Source organism: Eurosta solidaginis, chromosome 1 (genome assembly GCF_040869045.1).
Source record: "Eurosta solidaginis isolate ZX-2024a chromosome 1, ASM4086904v1, whole genome shotgun sequence".
Lineage (NCBI taxonomy): Eukaryota > Metazoa > Arthropoda > Insecta > Diptera > Tephritidae > Eurosta > Eurosta solidaginis.
In genome coordinates, this window is record NC_090319.1 from 342,144,777 (window position 1) to 342,167,869 (window position 23,093).

The window sequence follows — 23,093 nt, forward strand, 5'->3', positions numbered from 1 at the left end:
TGAAGTGAGAAGACTTGATGCTAACGATGGGCATACCAGCTGGACACTGCCTTCTGGCGTCTCTCGATTATAATTTAGGCCTCTTCAGTAACAGCAGGTATAGGAAGAACCAGCTGCAGGAAGAAACGGTTGAGCACGTTCTGTTTTCTTGTCCTGTGCTCGCCTGGTCAAGGCTCCAGCTATTATAGGCGGCAGAGTTGCTAGATCTCGAGGCAAAAATTAGCTAGGTCCTAAAAAACTTCTAGGATTTGCAAAGTGGACGGAGTTATTCTATAACAAAGGTCCTGGCACCTGATTGGGGTTCTTCCGTTTGGACATCAAACAAATTCTGGCAACACTATGGACACGTTCAGTCTATGTGAGGTCTTTATTGACCGGCCATTTAAACCTAACCTTCTCAGAGAAAATCTTTGTACAAAGAACGTGGAAGGTCACAAGAAAGAAAATAAAAGTTCGAAAAGAGAATGACTCAAAATTAATGTTGAATATTTATAGGCGCAAATTTGTTTTTTACTCTCCCAGTAATTTTACTTTCATCTTTTATTGTGTAATGACATAGTTCGAGAGAGCTCTTAGAGAAAATTTTTGGCGAAAATTTTTCTAGAACATATTAGCCCTTTGGCGGCCTCCGAAATATCATTTTATTCCTAGTTTTATAAAAATCAGACAATAAGACATTTTCGTGGAAGAGGTAAAAGTTAAAATCGTTCTTACATAACTGAGCATATAATGACGGATTGACCACCAAACCGAATTGAACTAGACCTAATGTAGGAGACGCGACCGTGCAGAAGAAACGTTATACGTTATCTCGGAGTCATTCCAGACACTAAGTTTTCGCTCAACGTGGAAGAAGAACTTAATAGGGCCCCCAGCGGTTTAAAGGGTTAGAATATACTCGCTGAAGGTATGCCTGACGTAACAGGCTACTAAATTACCAAATGGTTTCAGGGGGTTGTGTAGCGCAACCCTTTCAAGTAGTTTTCAGCGCAATATATAGCTTCTCCAACAAAATTGACAACCTCACATATCTGTGGCGAATCCTGTTTCATTAAAATCCGAGGCTCTGGTGACCCCGAACTCCTCATTGATCTAGAGGGTGGAAGGGCGTTATGGCCTAGAAGGTCGCATGTGATCATAACAAATCGTTCCCGAGGTGGTCGCGCTTGGTACCGAAACGTACCGGATCTGCATCCGGCAAAGGACCATCAACATCGATAACACTCCCCAAGGCCTTCGGGGAGTGTCCTTGTCGATACAACAACAACAACAACTACAAGTTAATAGGGCCTAGACGAGACTTTACGCTTGTAAAAGAACTTCCGGCATGTGTTGCACATGATTGACCAAGTAGGAGAGGTGTGGAGACAAGCGCGTGACTGCAAGCTGTTGCAGGTCTTACGAGCTTAGGCTAACAATGTTGCTTTTATCAGTAAAAATAGGGGTCTGTAGGCTCATGTTGGGTATTCTGACTGGACACTGCTTTCTGGCATCACATGGTGTTATATTAGGTATCCGTCAGCAATAGTCAATGTAGGAAGTGCGGATTGCAGAATGGAACGATAGAGTACATTCTGTGCTCGTAACTTGCGCCAGTCTGTCTAAGACTCCAGCTATTACGAGTAACACAGCTCTCAGAACTAGAAATGGTTATTAGGAGCTCTATAATCCCTCTTGTTCTTTCTAAAAGGACGGAGTTATTTTATAACATAGCACTTGGTTTTTGAAAATTAGATCGTCGAACAAACTTCTGTTAGCACTATTCACACATTCAGTCCTCACGGACTAGCTAGTTCTACCTTATGTAACCTGCCGTTTTCGGACATAGAAGCATGAACACTGAAGAAAAATAGATTACATCAGAACATGAACAAAGCTCAGTTGAAAGAAGCTTTTTTAAATTTTTTATTTATTAAATATTTGGGAAAAAATTAAAAAAAAGTGCGACATCAGGACGGACAAGGCGACAGTTGTTTTGATTATACATTGTAAGTCTCTTCAAAGCTTTTTCTCCTGGGATAGAGATTTGAACCCGCACTCTTGCGATGATCGGACTGTTGACAAACGCATCCGACTATCACAAAAGGGTTTAGTGGCTTAGGATATACCTGCGGCAGGTATGCATGTCATAAGAGGCGATACCCAAACGATTCAAGGGGTTGCCGGCACAATTTCCAACTTCCCAACCTAATTGTCACCTCACCTACCAGTGACGAATCCTGTTCTTTTAACAGGCGGAGCTGTGGCGAACCATAGTTGCTCATGATACTAGGGGGTCTCCGAGATGTTCGAACTTGTACCTTAATGTTGCTTGTTACCAGAACATATCCACGCAAAGGACTATTAAAGTCAATAACACTGCTTAAACCTTTGGGAATTGTCTTTATCTCTACAACAACAACAAAAACCACATAAGCAAAGCTAGACCATTTGACTAACGTACTGGTTCTAGCTAAATATCAAACAAAAGCATTTAAAAAAAATAAACGTAAGGCGCAATAACATCCGAAGAGATCTAAGGCCGAGCTTCTCTTCCAATTTGAGTCGTGCTCCTCTTGATTTTCCCTACAAATTGGCCGGACGGGACCTACACGTTTTATGCCGACTCCGAACGGCATCTGGAAGGCAGATGAGTTTTCACTGAGAGCATTTCATGGCAGAAATACACCCGGAGCGCTTGCCAAACACTACCGAGGGGCGACCCCGCTTAGAAAAATTTTCTTCTAATTGAAAAACCTTATTTCTAAATTTTTGATGTTGCTTTGCCCGGGGTGTGAACCCAGAGCATACGGTGTGGTAGGCGGAGCACGCTACCATCACACCACGGTGGCCGACAAAAGCATTTAACTGTCTTAAAAATTATATCCGCACTTTTAGGAATAAACTACATACAGAGTGTGAGTGCCTACATGGTGATTAAAAGGAATAAAAACAAAAAAGGCAACTCTTAGAGACCAATTGTAGAGCGAACAACGGACATTCATATGGCTAAGCAGCTAAAGGCATCTGCCTTTGCACTCATACGAATGTTGGAGATTCGAGTTCAACGCTCAGCTCCCGAAAAGCTAGCTGAGGAAGAAGTGAAATTCAGAAACATGTCCTAGTAACAGTCGCCGTTTGTAAACTTACAATTTTTCTCTAATATCAATAACAAGAACAATTGTATAAAGCAACATGAGCAATGCCCGCTAATTAAATACATATGTCCTGTAAATGTTGATGCGAGGATTTCGAAAAAACATGAAGAGTAGTTATATTTTTAATAAGCCTAATTATATATGTAGACCCATCACAATAGAAAGGTCGTAACTTAAAAGGTCGGTTAAAAATTTAAAAGTAAAGATTTGAAGCTTCATCCGTTTTAATCCGTAAACTATATCTGGCTTTAATACGATATATACAGATATGATAGTCTCATATCTCCTTCTATAATATAGTTTACCAATTTAAGTAAACAAAATTCTTTAGTTACGACGTTTCTATGAGGATAGTTCCGATGTGTAATGTCTGCTGCTTAATGTTGTTGATTTAACAAAATAGTTATAAACGTTTTCACAGGCATTCTTGCAAGTGTGTATTCATATGTTTTTAACTACTGTTACATTACACTAACAGCTACATTGTTTACTTTGTTTTTTTGTAAATTCTATTTCTTACAGGCAGAGCGAGTTTTGTACAATGAATGCATTTTATGGTATGAAGGCTAATGGCATTTGAGGTGCATGAAAGTAAATTACACATGCATTCCCTGCAAAAATCGCGAGTACTCTATGCATGCATGTATGGTGTACTCGCTATGGACCAACACATTAACATTACGATGTCCTAGGACCGGACCATATACTCCAGCTCCGCATTACATCAGAGTAATCCATGGAGGTCCCACAGTCCAATAAACATCGTGTAGTGATTACAATCGTTAAAAACGAGCAATGATCGGATTACAATATGCTCGTGTGTTGGTTGCTTGCATTACAGTGGAGTATAATGGTAAGTACTCCAGTGGACCATATGATCCAACGATTTATGCAGGGTTATAGTACCTGGATGAATGAGCTGTGTTCAGTATGATAAAAGCGTAACTAGAAAATGTTATTAGCCGTACGTTCCCAAAAGAAGTGCTTAAAACAAAACATAATATGTTACAACGTCCAAATACATTGCGCTCACGTTGGCAGAAAAAAGCTGGTAAAATCAAATTACATGTCCTTTCAACCGAAATTTCTGTCAATTTTTATCCATCGCAAAAAGTTGTTGAATCAGCTTTGCACAAATTGTAGATTTGAAATTGACTGCTTTAGCAGTTAAATCAACAAATAAGTGTTCATCATACGTAAGTCATAGCATTGTCAGCTAACAATTATTACTTTCAAATAACAGATGTCTGTTGACAAGACAGAGGCACCATGGTCATAAAAACAAAGTATTGAGCGCCGTTCTGTAAGTTTCACATTAAAATTAGCTGGTGATTTTTTATAATATTGGCAGTTGTTCGCTGTTGAAATGACCAGTTCTTGTCAGTTAGATTAACTCGAAATCTGTCATTATTACAGAATTTTTTAGCTTGAGGCCAAGAGTTTTTCTTCTGTTGAAACAACTAAACAAATATGTTTTCTTGAAAAAAGCTCGGTTGAAATAACCACAGTGCGATCAATTTTACAAAATGTCTGTTAATTCGAAATACTACCAAACACTTCGAAATACTACCAACAAAGCCGTTTTCATGTTTTACTTACGTTATTTAGTTAACGTTACGTTATTAAGTATAAAGTATAAAGCATGTATCCTTGCCCTTATAATCCAGTAACAATACCTATAGACTTAGGCATATAAGCTTGGAGAGTAGTAGCAGGCTCAATTTAGTATGTACTGAGCAGAAAAAAAATAATATCTACAAGCTCTTAAATAGAGTGTGCGGCCAAGGCAAATGAAACATTTTTTGTACGGTTTACCACCGACCAGACGGTTCGATATGGGACCCGTCAAACTTACGGCGTTGCAGTTGCGGAGTGGAGAATGCCTTTTAACAAGGCGCTTACGGATATACATATCTGGGCATCTAATATCTTGTTTACTAGTAGGTAAAAGGTCCCGAAATGGTATAGGCCTACGCTTGAACCACGAACATTTATTCTGGACAGAAGAAGGCTTTACCGGTATTTTACGCATGTAAAGGAGTGCTGGGATCTCTGTGTGGTCTGTCACCTTTTTTCTCTCTCATCGCTTATTTACAGCGATTGTAAAACCCATCCTATCTAGGGAGTTCAATGCTTGGCATAACGGTAGACTTGAAAACAACGCTGACTGCTGTACTGCATGCCATTCTGCATATTCCACCTGTAGATATGATGGCGAGGAACATAGCGTTAACAACTGCAATGAGCAGAAATGCCTGGGGCAGCGCGAGCGAGGACCATCCGGTCATAGTAATATAGCGTCATCAATGAGACTAACTAATTCCCAACCTGCGCGTCGATAGCTATCTTAGAGCTATCATAGAGTTGGAAGGTTGGCGAAATGGAATTGAATGCTTCCAATAGAATTGAAGCAGTAGTGTCTGCGGTATACAGGCGGAAATAGTAGCCGTGACTTAAGCCGTAGAAATACCAGAGGAAAATAAATTAAACTACAGCTGCGGAAATGTTTATATTGACAGCCAAGCAGCAATTAATGTAATAATATATCTTAGAACATCATTTAAAGCCGTGTTACATTAAAAGCAATCCGTGGAACCCAGCGCGGGGCCGCAAGTGTCTAAAATCATGTGAAGGTCTCACTAACAAAGTTACTCATATCATTGAAAAGAGTGGACTGTAGGCTCATGATGGGTATTCTGACTAGCCTTCTGGCGTTATATGTGTTTAAATAAGCCCGTTAGTGATAGCCGATGTCGGAAGGGCGTGTTGGAATAGCAAGCGATGCAGCGCGTGCTGTACTCGTGCCCTGCGCTCGCAAAGTTAAGACTCCTGCTATTAGGAGTGACACAGCTACTAAAGTTATTTTATAACATAGGTCATGGTGTCTGACAGAGTTTTCCAGTTTGATCGTAGAACAAAATTCTGGCAACAGAACCAGTCAGTTTAACCTATCCTATCACTGAAAACAAAATACTAAACTACTTAATGCAATACTTTGTTGGGTATATTGTCGAGTACATTGTACGAAACCAAACAAAACCTTTTTTTGTACTGTCAAACGTGCGTTACGGGCACTTTAGTGTATAACCGTGCAAGTTGTTCTGTACAGTGGTTGTACAGGCAGTCGGGAAAGAATTTTACCTTATTTGCGACAAAATTATAGAACTATTTTGGCGGTTTCGGTATTATTTATGAATCTTCGGGATTCGTTGAAGTATTTTTTAAAATTATGTCCGGACACTTAAGGAATGAGTTGGTGATCTCTTTGAAATTTTTTCGTACTGTTTTTGGATTAGATTGGTATCTTTCTGAAATGTAGTTAGTATTATCATGTAGCAAATACGAGTGCTTTTCGTAATGATGCAAATACAACTTCAGGATCAGTAAGTACACCTCGAGTCTTGGGATGGTTTTCAGGATTATTTCAGCACTGTTTAGAAATTATTTCGGGAACAGTCGGGAGTACTTTTGAGCCAACTTGGGTAGTTTAGTTTCGGAACTATTTGAAAAGTTCTCGACAAGCTGTCGGCGTATTATCGAATTAATATTGTAGCGTTAGCGTTTTGAAATCGATTTGCAATCGACCGCATTTCTTTCATTTGTGATTAGGCCTGATAAAGAGGAATCTGCCAAATAAGCTGAGTAAGAAGTTTTGAAATTAGCTCGAATTAACGAGCTCTGATCTTAAACCACTATTATTACTTAAATTATACATTGTTATTATAAGATTTAAACTGTATATTTAAGTTGTATAACAAAAAAAAGAAAAAGATTGAGACCCACATACATATATGAATTAAAAAACCTTAAATTAAGGAAAACTTCATAAGTCAAAAAAATTTAGATATTCAGGGCTTTCATGGAATCCAAGTCAGTTTTGCGTTTTGTCGGAATTACAAACCAATATTGATTTAAATTGGTGTCATAAAACCGTATTGGTTTTGCTTCTTTCGAATGTCAATAAAACCGATGTTCGAATCAGCTGTTTTGCGGTGCACCGGGAATTTTGATGTTAATTTTTTTGGCAAAATTTTATAAAATAGTTGTTTTGTGCATTTAAACAGCAATAAACAAATTGATTAACATCAAAATAGCATCAGCAGTTGTAGCATTTATATTATTGGAAGAAGAAAGTTGCTAGAAGGTCAAAAGGAAAATTTTGGAGAGATCGCAGCAATCCATTTGAGTTTCCAGAGAGACCCCCAGCGGGTTAGGGGATCGGAATATACCCGCGGTAGGTATGCCTGTCGTAAGAGGCGACTAAAATACCAGTTTCAAGGGGCTGTGTAGCGCAAACTTTCAGGTTTCCAGCGCAATATATAGCTTCTCCAAACCCAATTGTCAACCTCACCTATCCGCGGCGAATCCTGTTTCACTAACAGACGAGGCTCTGGCGACCCCAAGCTCCGCATGGAACTTGGGGTAGGGAGGGAGGGAATGGCCTGAAGGTTTAATGTGGCCACATAAATCGTTCCCGAGATGGTCGGGCTAGCACCTTAATGATGCTATGGTACCGGAGCGTACCGGATTTGTATCCGGCAAAGGACCATCACATCGATAACACTCCCCAAAGCCTTCGGGGAGCAACCTTATCGCTACAACAACAACAACAACAACAGTTTCCAGAGAGAGCGTAAATAAACTGTTTCTGTGGGTTTCTAGATATGTATAGTGTATTTGCAGTTACATTGCATTCTACCGCATAAGCAAAGAGGCTTTCCGAATGGTATTGGACACCATTGAAGGATGCGTAACTCACTCGAAAGTTCTGCCAGTGCTGCAACTAGCAGCTACTTTACGATTTTTAGCTGAAGGACCCTATCAAAGATCAGTTAGCAAGGATTCTAGCACGAGTGTAGGTAGAAGCACGGTGTCAACGATTTTAGATGATGTGCTTTGTGAAGCCCTTCGGAATATCTGGATGTTTCTCAATAGATTCAGTCAAAATACTGTTTTGCATTGAATTTTTATGTTTTCCCCTATTAAGAATGAAAATATATGTAAATTTACATTTATTTTTATAAAATAAACTTTTATTTACTTACATTTTTCGAAAATACTCAACTGCAAGAGAAATACAACTATGAAAAAATTAAATCCAACAGCATTTAACTGACTGGATTGTTTCCGATAGCAAAACCGATATTATCGGATTCTGTGACACCTAAATCCGACACTAATTCCAATTCGAATATTAAACCGATAACATTGGATTTCATGACACCAAAGTAATTATTTTGTCGTTTTTAAATCCGATTCCGACAACAATTGGATTCCATAACAGCCCTGATTGCTTTCCTTTACTCACTTAAACAAGTGCTTTGAAGCGTCTTAGGGTTCAGCGCCGGGATTAGCGTCGTATTCTTATTATCTTGTTTGATTGTAGGTTTTAATAATAAAATGAAGAAACTCATGCAAAAATTCCCATGAAATAGTATAGATAAAGGATACCTATGTACTAGTGATGTAACAGAGCTTCGATTCCGATACCTCGGAAGTTCTGATTGAGTTAGGCTTCCGATTCCGATATCAGTTCTAAATGTTGAGAATCGGAGGTATAACGGAAGTCGATCAGTCGTAACGTGTACGCTTTTGATTCCGGTTCCGATTCCGATTTCGATTCCGACAAAGCTTATTCTTAAGTTTTGATTCCGACTCCGGTTCCGGTAAAGTCATTCCGTTACATCCTTAGTATGTACCTGTGCCCATAAACAAAAGAAACTTCAAAATTAAACTAATTTTTGTTGTTGTTTTTATTTTAAAAGAAACCAATTCGAACTAAAAGCAATTTCTTTACAAATCAATCAATGTGAAATACATACAAATAATATTAACACATGTGTGTATGGGCATATATTGCGTTCAGAAGCTATAGCACAAACTTTATAGGTAAGTTTTTGGTATCCAAAATGGAGTTAAAGCCCGCCAACAACCGTCTAGTGGGCTACATCCAAACAAGGTTATCTGAAGAAAGTGGCCTTATCTGCATATTTCTTTTCTACCGAGCAAATTGTTCAGTTGTTGTTGTTGTTGTTGTAGCGATAAGGTTGCTCCCCGAAGGCTTTGGGGAGTGTTATCGATGTGATGGTCCTTTGCCGGATACAAATCCGGTACGCTCCGGTACCATAGCACCATTAAGGTGCTAGCTCGACCATCTCGGGAACGATTTATGTGACCACATTAAACCTTCAGGTCATTCCCTCCCTCCCTATCCCTAAGTTCCATGAGGAGCTTGGGGTCGCCAGAGCCTCGTCTGTTAGTGAAACAGGATTCGCCCAAATTGTTCAATAATATATTATTACATACAAATGTCAGAGATATAATATAACTCAAGAGATTTTTATGTAACCTACCATTTTCCAAAACAAGAGAATTTAAGGACAATCGTCAAACAGAGGAGATAAGTCATGCTTATCATTATACTTAAAGTCACTTAAAAGGACTTTTTTTTAAATATATAACTTGTGCTATAATTTCTGAACGAGCCGTATATAAATATATGCATATACGTATACATTAGTGGTGGGATTATTTGCGAACAATATTCGAATAAACATTATTCAAACGAACAATACTATTCCTTTCAAATAATTCGTATAATTCAATAAACTATTCGAATAATAGCTGACTATTCGAATACCTCTATTTAAATACATTTATATAGAAAAAATATAGTTACATATGCAGGCATACAAGGATAAAATGCGATGAATCATAGGACTCAAAACTTAAAAGAATTGAACAAGGGGTGCTACATGCTGCTGTCCTATCCCCAATTTTCTTTAACTTTTACATATCGAAGCTCTCTTCGCCACCAGAAGGAGTTACCATTGTTTACTACACCGCTGACTGCACGATGATGGCAAGAGGTCCCGGCATATCCATCGATGAGCTAAGCTGTAAAACCAAGGCTATAGTCCTAGTATTTCCAGTTGTTTGGAATTGCAAATTCAGACACTGCCAGCGACCAAATCCTCGGTGACCTTATTTAGAAACTGGACATGGCAAATGTCGACCAAATTGGACATCAATGGCATTACGCTACCGACTATCGATCAGGATCAAAATTTTGGCAAGCATACAGCCGAAAACGTACCTAAAATCCAGAGCCGTAGCAAAGTCCTCAAATCTCTTGCCGGCTGCACTTGTGGCAAAGGTGAAGAAAAGCTCATAGCTTGTATGCTACGCGTCCCGAATATGGTCAACGAGCATAAACGAAACCCAGTGGTTGAAACTGCAGGCCTGCCAAAACACCGCGCTCATAACTACCACCGAATACTTCTCATAAAGGAGAGTAATTAAATAATGAACAAGCAGCCTCTGCTAAATACCCAGAAACCGGGGCATCCCCACTGACATCTGATTGAAGAGGCGCCACCTGCCAGGAAGTCACCTTCGGAAGTACTATGAAGAAATCCGGCACTTGAAGAAAGGAGCATAACCCCAACCATCTTTTCAATTTCAAAGTAGAATGAATGCCTTTAACACCCATATCTCTCTGGTCCAATACAACAATGGCCTACGTGAGTTTACGCTTGGGCAGTGGAGCTGGCCACTTTAACCTAACTTCTGGTTCAATGCTGTTATTCGAATATCATTATTTGAATACACTAATTTAATATTGGAAGGGGCAAAGCATTGCAACAACAGCAACATAATCATGGGATAAGTAGGTTTTTTTTTGCAAATCAGTATTCGAATAGTCAGGCAAGGTATTCGAATAGTATTTTTTGAATACACTAATTTAAACTAAGAATTAAAATTATTCGAATGACGGATACCTGTCGAATGAAAGAGTAATTATTCGGGTAATGTTTATTTAAATAGTCTCACTTCTAATATACGAACACATGCGTTTAACTTAAATGATAGTAAAAAGCACTTCTCTGTATGTATGATTCTTTATGTATAAATAGTAAATATACAAACTTATAATAATAATTATGATTTATGAAACTTTAGCTAGCACATACTACAAGATATTTTCATTCATTGCTATTTTACAATAGTATTTTCGCATAGCGCAGAAGGCATTGCATATTTGAAGGCGTTCTATGTTATATATATATATGTAAATGTATGTATGTATGTATTTAAGTAAACTACTACTTAGGTAAAACTTAAAAGTAAAAATAAAAAAAATGAAATGAAAATAAAAATGCTTTAATTTGTGTAGTTGTACAATAAAAAAGTATAGCACCCACATTCGTAAAAAAAAAATGGTTTATAAAGCTTTTTAATATGACATTTCCTTACGAATTTCCAATAATAGGAGCTTTATAAACCTTTATTTTTTTTATTTTTTATGAGTAAGTGGGTAATAGTATAGCATTTTTTATACATATGAATGTATCAGGTGTATGCATATGAAACCGGTATTTTTTATTTAAAAAAATACATTTATTTCAAGAGAATGGTAACGAATATTTTATTCAAAGTGAGCGCCCTCGCTAGCTACACATTTTGACCACCTCTCAGGTAATTTATATATACCTCGCCGAAAAAAGTCTTCGTTTTTTGAAGCAAACCAGTCATCGAGCCATTTTCCAACATTTTCGTAAGAAGTGAAGCGCTGTTCGCTAAGTGCGTGCCCCATCGATGCAAATCAGTGAAAGTCGGATGGAGCCAAGTCTGGTGAGTAAGCGGGCTGGGGTAGCGGTTGCAGCTGTATGACCCAACGAATTCCAGAGTCTCTTTTGTTCGGTGGGATGGTGCATTGTCATCGAGAAAAATCACTTTGCCATGCCTAATTTCATATTCTGGGCGTTTTTGCACAGAGCACGGTTCAAATTGGCCAACTGTTGTTGGTAGCGTTGACCATTAACAGTTTCGCCTGGTTTTAGACTCATACCAGATTACACCACGCTGATCCCAGAAAACACAGAGCATTGTCTTTTTTCCGAAGCGATTTGGTCTTGGGGACGATTGTGCTGGTTGGCCGTGGTCCACATACGATCTCTTGCATTTGGGATTCACGAAATAAATCCACTTTTCATCGCCAGTAACGATCCGATGCAAAAACGACTTCCGTTTTTGTCTGGTGAGCAGCATTTCACATGTTGTTTTCCGATTTTCTTGCTGTCTGTCATTCAGCTCATGTGGCACCCATCTTCCGCTTTCATGATCTTTCCCATGGATTTCAAACGTGTGGAAATGGTTGTCTGGGACACATTTAGTTGTTCTGAGAGCTGTCTTTGCGTCTGACTATCGTCTTCATCCAGCGAAGCCTGCAATTCGACGTCCTCGAGCAATTTCGGAGGTTTGCCGCGGTCAGCGTTTCTCACATCAAAATTACCACTTTTAAACTTGTTAAACCACTCATTATACTGCGTACAACCAAGAGCGTGCTCTCCGTAAGCTACGAAAAGCATTCGATGAGATTCTATAGCCGATTTACTCAAATGGAAGCAGAAAATTAATGCATCCCGCAAATCGTTGTTTGAAGGCACGTATTTCGAAATTTTCAAGAGCGAAAAAACCACGATGTTGTATGAAACTTGAAATGTTTGGTATTGGATATTGTTGACAGATAATAAGACGCCAACTAGCGCCAATGGTAAGTTTTGACTGTTCCAACAATTGTGCCTACTGAGCGCTAGATGCCAATACCGGTTTGATATGCATACACGTGATACATATGCACTATAAACAAACTTAATGTGTAGCTTTGTATGTACCTATGCATGTACGATGTAATGATTATAATGCGTCCAAAATATAAGCAAACGCAACTTAGTGTATTTGTATTTATGCAATTCTTTGGTCACAATTTATTTACATACATACATGTTTAATGTGACAAGTTTTTTGTTTTTGTAATTTGTTTATGGATTTGGCTTAAATTTGTTTCTCTTATGTAAATATATTAGAGATTGCTTATTTGCTTTGCATAGAACAATGATTACAATTTGTGATTTCGAATTAATTTTGGGGGGCATATACATATGTAAATATGTATGTAATTTTAAGGTGCGCATGCGCTGTAGTGAATTGCCGGCAGTCAAGATTTGTTTGATTGCGTTTTTTGTTTTTGCCAATATGACAATTTTATGTATGAAAGGCGTGAACTATTATGATGATTTACATATGTAAATGTTACAATAAGTATTTATGTGGCAGGCAAATATGGTGACTGGATGTGTGATGGTCATTTTGCTGGCTATGAACCTTAATTTTATATGCTTTATGTTAGTTCATTTGCTGGATGTTGTCTTGCTTTTCTTCTCTTCTGTCTTTCTTTTTTTTTTTTGTTATCATTTCAAATGAGTTTTGTTTTTTGTTGTTGCTCTTTTTTTTGCTAATTCAGTTTTCTTTTTGTTTTTATGTACACAATTAATTGTTTATGAAAAGGAAATGCGCTATTGCTAACATGAGGGTATTTGTGAAGAGAATGCACATGTTAATCTCTATGCGATAACTACCTCCGTTGACGACAACATCCCGTTCCTCCAACATTGGATAGTCGATGACATGTATTATGCCATTGGTGCACTCAACATCTGGCCGATAGACGTTTATCTTTTTATAATTCCAAGTGATCACATAGCCTGAAGTAGAGAACATTTATTTATTTATTAGTTTGCAGGATATCAATTGGTGTAAGTGCAATGCAATTGTATGAAGTTTGTGTTAGGGTTAGAACTACGATCGTATAGATTAACTACGTTTTTAGTGAAATGCAACCCTCATCAGTTAAACCTTCCACCACCGTATTACAACTAGCTGGCTAATACACAAAATAGTGATTTTACCATGTTGCTACACCTAACACCCAACTTAAAAGAATAAAAAATTTAAATATGATTTCCGTGGAAAATAAATTATCAGCCCAATTCTAAAAGAAAATTCCGTGCGAGTTTTCTCCCTTCTCCCATTCCTCGTATTCTAAATAAAACTTCCTTGTGAGTTTTTTCACTTCTCCCTTTCCTCCTATTCTGAACAATGTTCGAAAAAGCGGAAACCGGTTATGGGAGAAAAGTAGGTATTATGAATGTGAGGGAGAGGGAGATTTCTCTGCCATTTCATAGGAGTTTTTTCACTTGTTAAATTAAAGGGAATGCATCAAAATAGTTAAAGGAAATTGGTTATTTTAAGAAAAAACACTTATTCGTACAAATTTGTGCTAAAAGATGTATTTATATTCTACCACAATATTCTCACTTCTAATACAACAACAACTACAACCACAATATTCTTTATTTTAAGTTGAAAAGTATATCATAAGCAACGGTAGAGCTCTTGGTATACAAATTTGATGCAGTCATCCAGAAATTGCGCAAGGATTTTTTGAATAAGGCTTAAATAGATTTTGGCATATGATGAAGGACGAATTCAACTCAACTTGGCCGCCAGAAAATTGCTTTGCTGAATGAAAGCAGGCAACTCCGGCAGATTTGTGTTATGCGGATGTCTTCTTCTTATGTTCCGCTGTTGATGTTGCTGTGGCACCAATTCATTACTCATTTCAGTGAATACCACATGAAATGCAATAAATACTGTGCAATGTTTATATTTTATTTCTTAATTTCCAACAAATTTGCAACAATAATTAAACTTTTCAATTTTTTAAACAAAATAAGAAATGTGCAACGAAATTTCAATTGACAAAACAGCTGACTTCGAAAATTCGAAATTCCTATGCCCCAATTATTGTTCTCCCTAGGAGAACAGAATTGGAGGAATTTTTCCGCGGGAATAAAAAAATCCGCGAGAACAAAATTCCGCGAGAATATTTAGAATTGGTCTGTATATTCTGGGAAATATGTGTCCCACTTATTTCCTTAAAAGCCGTTGATTGGGAACTGCTAGCTCTTCGGTATCATTTATTCAAATATAAAATCTGATGTCCCATTTTTGTAGCCTAAGTCATATTAAAGAGATCTGTTACTCCCCCACTCCTGGAGGGTGGGGCCGTGTGTAGAAGTCCACGAAAGTGGGGAAAGCTTCTGACCGCCATTCCCCTTGGAATGGCCAGAGCGATTGTTTGGCATGCAGTTCAAGCAGCTCACTACTGCCGGTCGCTTGCGGCCAAGTATCCTCTGGGTAGCCGCTAAACATGCGTTTAGCGGTGAGCTAATGTGAGAAGGTGACAACCTGGCTAGGCCACTCTGACATAATCGGTTTAAGAGCTAGTCGGGGGAGATCTCATCGGCAGCGTCTGTACACCTCTAGGTGCGGCTGCAAGCGGGCGTCTGTCTTGGAGCAAGCGGCTCGCTATATAAACGTGCCAATTAATATTTTCACCCCCGCTGAGCGGGTTGTGCGCTGGGCTTGGGACCCGCCACGTAAAACCATACTCCAATGAAATATAACAACAATCCTCGGATAAATACACTCTCTATTGATGACGACCATGGCAAACGTTTGAAGGACAATGAATTGACGGCATGCACCTGGAACGTCCGCTCCCTGAATGGGATTGGTGCAGATGCCTGGCTGGTTGATGTCCTCGTCAAAGCAAAATCTGACATCACCGCCATCCAAGAAATGCGTTGGACGAAGCAAGGAAGGAAGAAGATCAAAAATTGTGACAAATATTGGGGTGGTCATACGAATAAGCACAGTTTTGGCGTCGGATTCGTGGTGGGAGAGAGACTTTGTCGCCAAGTTCTGGCGTTCACACCTGTGAACGAGCGTCTCGCCGCTATCCGAATAAAAGCAAAATTTTTTAATATATCATTCATCTGCGCCCATGCGCCGACAGAGGAGAAAGACGATGAGGTGAAAGACACTTTTTATGAACATTTAGAACGCACATATGAGCGCTGCCCCCGTCACGATATAAAACTCGTGCTTGGTGACTTTAACGCCAGGGTGGGCAAAGAAGGTGTTTTTGGCCCTACAGTCGGAAAGTTCAGCCTACACAATGAAACTTCTCCTAACGGACTGAGGCTGATTGACTTTGCCGGTGCTCGAAACATGGTCATATCCAGCACGAAGTTCATGCATAAAAAGATACATCAAGCTACATGCCTGTCTCCTGATCGAAACACTCGCAATCAGATCGATCACGTTGTGATAGACGGACGGCATGCCTCCAGTGTTTTAGATGTGCGCACGATCCGAGGACCTAACATCGACTCGGACCATTATCTCGTTGCAGCCAAAATACGCACCCGCCTCAACGCGGCTAAAACCAAGGAACAAAACACACAAGGGAAGCTAGACGTCGAAAAGCTTCAATCAAAACAGACTGCCAATGATTTCACAACTCGACTCTCACACCTGCTCTCTGAGAGCACAACTCATCCTGAAGGAATACAGGAGCAGTGGGAGCATATTTCCAAAGCACTTCGTACTGCCGCCGAGGAAAAAATTGGTTACCGGCGACCACGAAAAAACAACTGGTACGATGAAGAATGCCGCGTTGCAACTGAAAGAAAAGACGAAGCCTACAGGGCTACGTTAAAAGCGACCGCGACAAGAGGAGTGTGTGAACGCTATCGTGGTTGAAAAAGGAAGCGAGACGCCTTTTCAGGAAGAAAAAAGCAGAAGCAGAAAGGCGTGAGTGCGAGGAGCTTGAGCTGCTAGCCACCAGGAATAACGCCCGAAAATGTTACCAAAAAATACGGCGACAGATGGAAGGTTTTAAGACCGGGGCAAACTCCTGTAGGAACGAAAACGGTGACCTTGTAACTGATGTCCAGAGAGTGCTTAGATTATGGAGGGAACACTTCTCTGTTCTCCTAAATGGAGGCAGCAATTCAGCGCGCAGAGATGAAGAACCCGATCCCGCAATCGATGATGATGGAATATATGTCCCCCCGCCCGATTACGAAGAAGTTAGAATAGCAATAACCAGATTGAAAAACAACAAGGCCGTGGGCGCTGATGGATTGCCTGCGGAGCTATTCTAGTACGGCGGCGAGGAGTTGGAAGGCGCATGCAGCAGCTTCTTAGCAAAATATGCGCGGAAGAGTGCATGCCCGACGGTTGGAATCTAAGTGTTCTTTGCCCAGTCCACAAGAAGGGGGATACTGCAAAATGCACCAACTATCGTGGAATCAGCCTTCTCAATATCGCATATAAGGTCCTTTCAAGTGTATTGTGCGAAAGATTGAAGCTTGAGACCTTATCAGTGCGGCTTCAGAACTGGTAAATCTACCATCGACCAGATTTTCACAATGCGCCAAATCTTGGAAAAAACCCGTGAAAAAAGAATCGACACACATCACCTCTTCGTCGACTTTAAAGCCGCCTTCGACAGCACGAAAAGGAGCTGCCTATATGCCGCTATGTCTGAATTTGGTTTCCCCGCAAAACTTATACGGCTGTGCAAAATGACGTTGAACAACACCATCAGCTCAGTCAGAATTGGGAAGGACCTCTCCGAACCGTTCGAAACTAAACGAGGTTTCAGACAGGGTGACCCCCTATCGTGCGATTTCTTTAATTTGATGCTGGAGAATATTACACTAGCTGCAGAACTTAACAGCACTGGAACAATATACTACAAAAGCATGCAATTACTGGCATATGCTGATGACATTGGTATCATCAGCTTAAACAGCCGCGCTGTTAGCTCTGCTTACTCCAAACTGGAAAAAGAAGCGGTAAAGATGGGTTTGATGGTGAATGAGGACAAAACGAAGTACCTGCTGTCATCGAGCAAAGAGTCAGCGCATATGCGCCTTGGCAACCACGCTACTGTTGGCAGCCATAATTTCGAAATAGTAAAAGACTTCGTTTATTTGGGAACCAGCATCAACACTAGCAATAACATCAGCTCTGAAATCCAGCGAAGAATCAATCTTGCCAATAAATGCTACTTTGGGCTAGGTAAAGTAAAGTCCTCTCTCGGCGAATGAAAATCATACTATACAAGTCACTTATCGTACCCGTCCTGCTATATGGGGCAAAAGCATGGACCATGACAACAGCAGATGAAGCGGCTTTGGGAGTGTTCGAGAGAAAAATTCTTCGAAAGATTTATGGACCTCTACGCGTTGGCGAGTACCGAAGAAGATTTAATGATGAGCTGTACGAGCTATACGCAGACATCAACATAGTCCAGCGAATTAAAACGCAGCGGCTGCGCTGGCTAGGCCATGTTATGCGAATGAAAGATGATGATCCGGCCAAGAAAGTGTTTCTATCGGAACCCGCCTATGGAAGCAGAGGTAGAGGGCGGCCCCCACTCCGTTGGAAGGACCAGGTGGAAAACGATTTAATCTCTTGGTGTGACCAATTGGCGCCGGTTGGCGGAGCGAAGGAGCGACTGGCGCGCCTTGTTAGTCGGCCATAACCGTTTAGACGGTTAAGCGCCAATTAAGTAAGTAAGTAAGTAAGTTACCTCCATTTAAAAAACACATGCATATAAGAACATATTTGTTGCTTAATCACTTTAAGCTTACTAAGGACACTTATATGCTTACACAAAGGAACTTCTAGGTCTACAAAAGTCTATTTTCACTGGTAAATGCAGACACTATTCAACAACACGGTCACATTGCAAAATAAAAGTAGCAAAACTAAAAGAGATAATAGTAAAAAAAAACAACTTATAATTGAATACCCGGTCGACTTTATTCTGCTCGAAAATTAGTTGCAATACATTTCATAAGTGAGCCCCGCTTCTCCTCTCCACTCTCTATCCCTTTTTTCTTCTTATTCTTGTCCATCCCTTATTCCATTTATCTTCCTCCCCTCTCTCACTCCCACTGCTACTTCCGCTCCCATCCATACTTCCTTTTCCACTCCTACATCCACTCCTAATACCACAAACACTCCCAGTTCCACTCCCGTAGCCTCTCCCACTCCCTCTACCACTCTTACTTCAATTTCCTAATACTTATGGAATCTTTTTTAACAAAACTTTTAAGTTACAATATTTCTATCAGGATAGGTCGATATGGAACTAGAACCCACTTACAAATCATATACGAAACTAACGCAGCTATGACTTAAAAAATGTAATAGTCCGATATTGAGATATAGTGCTACCCGCAGATTTTGTATTCGCTTTTATACATACGATTAATCTATTTTAAAAGCTGCTAAATAATAAAATTCAAATTAATCGAAGTACCCCTTTATCAAATCTAAAGCAAATCACACCATAACAAGTAAGGAAGGCTAAGTTCGGGTGTAACCGAACATAACATACTCAGTTGAGAGCTATGGAGACAAAATAAGGAAAATCAATCTGGGGTAACCCTGGAATGTGGTTGTATACAGGCATGCTTAACCAACGAAACGATATCATTTCGTTACGATAATCAACGTTAATAAACGAAACGAAGTCATTTCGTTTCGTTTATTAACGTTAAGATCGTCAAATTAACGAAATGATTTCGTTTCGTTTTCTGCCATATCAAAACGAAATCAAATCGTTTATGTTGATTATTAATTTCAAACTATGCTGGCAAAGCTGATTGATGGCGGAGTCATTAAAGGTGAAAGCATTAGCCAAGCTGATTGCAACTTTTCTCATGAATTTTGACAGTACGAACATTTCTCAGAGTATTTTTGACATTACCACCAACGAATTACACAAACAAATTACATAGAGTTTGTGTGTGTATGTGCGCTCGTTGTTGCCACCTTATGGCTTCACCATGGCTATAGCATTGCCAGCACAATTCAAGCATAAAGTATCACGTTTTCGTTAACGTTTTTAACCTTAACGAAAGCTTTTCGTTTCGGTTAAAAACGAGATACAATTTATCTTGATAATTTCTTTATCGATAATATTTCGAAGTGTTTCAACGGAAACGGTGGAAATTTTTTGATAAACGATTAGCTTAACGTTAAGGTGCATCCCTGGTTGTATAACATGTGTATCAAATGAAAGGTTTTAAAGAGTATTTTAAGAGAGAGTAGGCCATAGTTCTATGGATGAACGCCATTTAGGGATATCGCCATAAAGGTAGACCAGGGCTGACTCTAGAATTTGTTTGTACGATATGGGTATCAAATGAAAGGTGTTACTGAGCATTTTAAGAGGGAGTGGGCCTTAGGTCTATCGGTGGACGCCTTTTCGAGATGTCCCCATTAAGGTGGACCAGGGGTGATTCTATAATGTGTTTGTACGATATGGGTATCAAATGAAAGCTGTTAATGAGTATTTTGAAAAGGATTGATCCTTAGTTCCATAGGTGGACGCCGTTTCGAGATATCGCCATAAAGGTGGACCAGGGGTGTCTCTAGAATGTGTTTGTACGATATGGGAATCAAATGAAAGGTGTTACTGAGCATTTTAAGAGGGAGTGGGCATTAGGTCTATAGGTGGACGCCTTTTCGAGATATCGCCATTAGGGTGGGCCAGGGGTGACTCTAGAATGTTTGTACGGTATGGGTATCAAACGAAAGGTGTTACTGAGCATTTTAAGAGGGAGTGGGCATGAGGTCTATAGGTGGACGCCTTTTCGAGATATCGTCATTAGGGTGGGCCAGGGGTGACTCTAGAATGTTTGTACGATATGGGTATCAAACGAAAGGTGTTACTGAGCATTTTAAGAGGGAGTGGGCATTAGGTCTATAGGTGGACGCCTTTTCGAGATATCGCCATTAGGGTGGGCCCGGGGTGACTCTAGAATGTGTTTGTACGATATGGGTATCAAATGAAAGGTGGTAAGGAGTATTTTAAAAGGGAGTAATCCTTAGTTCTATAGGTGGACGCCTTTTTGAGATATCGCCATAAAGGTGGACCAAGGGTGACTCTAGAATGTTTGTACGATATGGGTATCAAACGAAAGGTGTTACTGAGCATTTTAAGAGGGAGTGGGCATTAGGTCTATAGGTGGACGCCTTTTCGAGATATCGCCATTAGGGTGGGCCAGGGTGACTCTAGAATGTGTTTGTACGATATGGGTATCAAATGAAAGGTGGTAATGAGTATTTTAAAAAGGAGTAATCCTTAGTTCTATAGGTGGACGCCTTTTCGAGATATCGCCATAAAGCTGGACCAAGGGTGACTCTAGAATGTTTGTACGGTATGGGTATCAAACGAAAGGTGTTACTGAGCATTTTAAAAGGGAGTGGGCATTAGGTCTATATGTGGACGCCTTTTCGAGATATCGCCATTAGGGTGGGCCAGGGTGACTCTAGAATGTGTTTGTACGATATGGGTATCAAATGAAAGGTGGTAATGAGTATTTTAAAAGGGAGTAATCCTTAGTTCTATAGGTGGACGCCTTTTCGAGATATCGCCATTAGGGTGGGCCAGGTGTGACTCTAGAATGTTTGCACGATATGGGTATCAAACGAAAGGAGTTACTGAGCATTTTAAGAGGGAGTGGGCATTAGGTCTATAGGTGGACGTCTTTTCGAGATATCGCCATTAGGGTGGGACAGGGGTGACTCTAGAATGTTTGTACGATATGGGTATCAAACGAAAGGTGTTACTGAGCATTTTAAGAGGGAGTGGACATTAGGTCTATAGGTGGACGCCTTTTCGAGATATCGCCATTAGGGTGGGCCAGGGGTGACTCTAGAATGTTTGTACGATATGGGTATCAAACGAAAGGTGTTACTGAGCATTTTAAGAGGGAGTGGACATTAGGTCTATAGGTGGACGCCTTTTCGAGATATCGCCATTAGGGTGGGCCAGGGTGACTCTAGAATGTGTTTGTACGATATGGGTATCAAATGAAAGGTGGTAATGAGTATTTTAAAAGGGAGTAATCCTTAGTTCTATAGGTGGACGCCTTTTCGAAATATCGCCATTAGGGTGGGCCAGGTATGACTCTAGAATGTTTGTACGATATGGGTATCAAACGAAAGCTGTTACTGAGCATTTTAAGAGGGAGTGGGCATTAGGTCTATAGGTGGACGCCTTTTCGAGATATCGCCATTAGGGTGGGCCAGGGGTGACTCTAGAATGTTTGTACGATATGGGTATCAAACGAAAGGTGTTACTGAGCATTTTAAGAGGGCGTGGACACTAGGTCTATAGGTGGACGCCTTTTCGAGATATCGCCATTAGGGTGGGCCAGGGGTGACTCTAGAATGTTTGTACGATATGAGTATCAAACGAAAGGTGTTACTGAGCATTTTAAGAGGGAGGGGGCATTAGGTCTATAGGTGGACGCCTTTTCGAGATATCGCCATTAGGGTGCGACAGGGGTGACTCTGGTATGTTTTTGTACGATATGGATATCAAATTAAAGGTATTAATGAGGGTTTTAAAAGCGAGTGGCCCTTAGATGTATATGTGAAGGCGTTCTCGCGATATCGACCAAAATGTGGACCAGGTGATCCAGAAAATCATCTACCGGGTACTGCTAATTTATTTATATATGCAATACCACTAACAGTATTCCTGCCAAGATTCCAAGGGCTGTTGATTTCGCCTTGTAGAACTTTTTCATTTTCTTCTACTTAATATGGTAGGTGTCACACCCATTTTACAAAGTTTTTTCCAAAGTTATATTTTGCGTCAATAAACCAATCCAGTTACCATGTTTCATCACTTTTTTCGTATTTGGTATAGAATTATGGCATTTTTTTCATTTTTCGTAATTTTCGATATCGATAAAGTGGGCGTGGTTATGGTCAGATTTCGCCCATTTTTTATACCAAGAAAAAGTGAGCTCAGGTAAGTACGTGGGCTAAGTTTAGTAAAGATATATCGGATTTTGCTCAAGTTATTGTGTTAATGGCCGAGCGGAAGGACAGACGGTGGACTGTGTATAAAACCTGGGCGTGGCTTCCACCGATTTCGCCCATTTTCACAGAGAACAGTTACCGTCATAGAATCTATGCTCCTACCAAATTTGAGAAGGATTGGTAAATTTTTGTTCGACTTATGGCAATAAAAGTTTTCTAGACAAACTAAATGAAAATGGGCGGAGCCACGCCCATTTTGAAATTTTCTTTTATTTTTGTATTTTGTTGCATCATATCATTACTGGAGTTGAATTTTGACTTAATTTACTTATATACAGTAAAGATATTAAATTTTTTGTTAAAATTTGAATTTTAAAAATTTTTTTTTTAAAAAGTGGGCGTGTTCTT

The 23,093-nt window shown here is 39.8% G+C and overlaps 1 protein-coding gene across 10 annotated transcripts in view; it reads right to left on the reverse strand.

Moving 5' to 3' along the window:
- Fas1 (fasciclin 1) overlaps positions 1-23,093 on the reverse strand; it is a 153,102-nt gene that overhangs the window by 5,001 nt on the left and 125,008 nt on the right. For 8 of the 10 annotated variants that reach the window (XM_067762414.1, XM_067762413.1, XM_067762412.1 and 5 more), the window contains one exon: positions 13,405-13,684. In XM_067762414.1, the coding sequence (XP_067618515.1) occupies positions 13,470-13,684 (215 nt within the window). In that variant the 3' untranslated portion in view covers positions 13,405-13,469. Of the gene's footprint in view, positions 1-13,404; positions 13,685-23,093 lie in introns of those variants that run through there. The other 2 variants (XM_067762418.1, XM_067762417.1) reach the window with 1 other exon arrangement.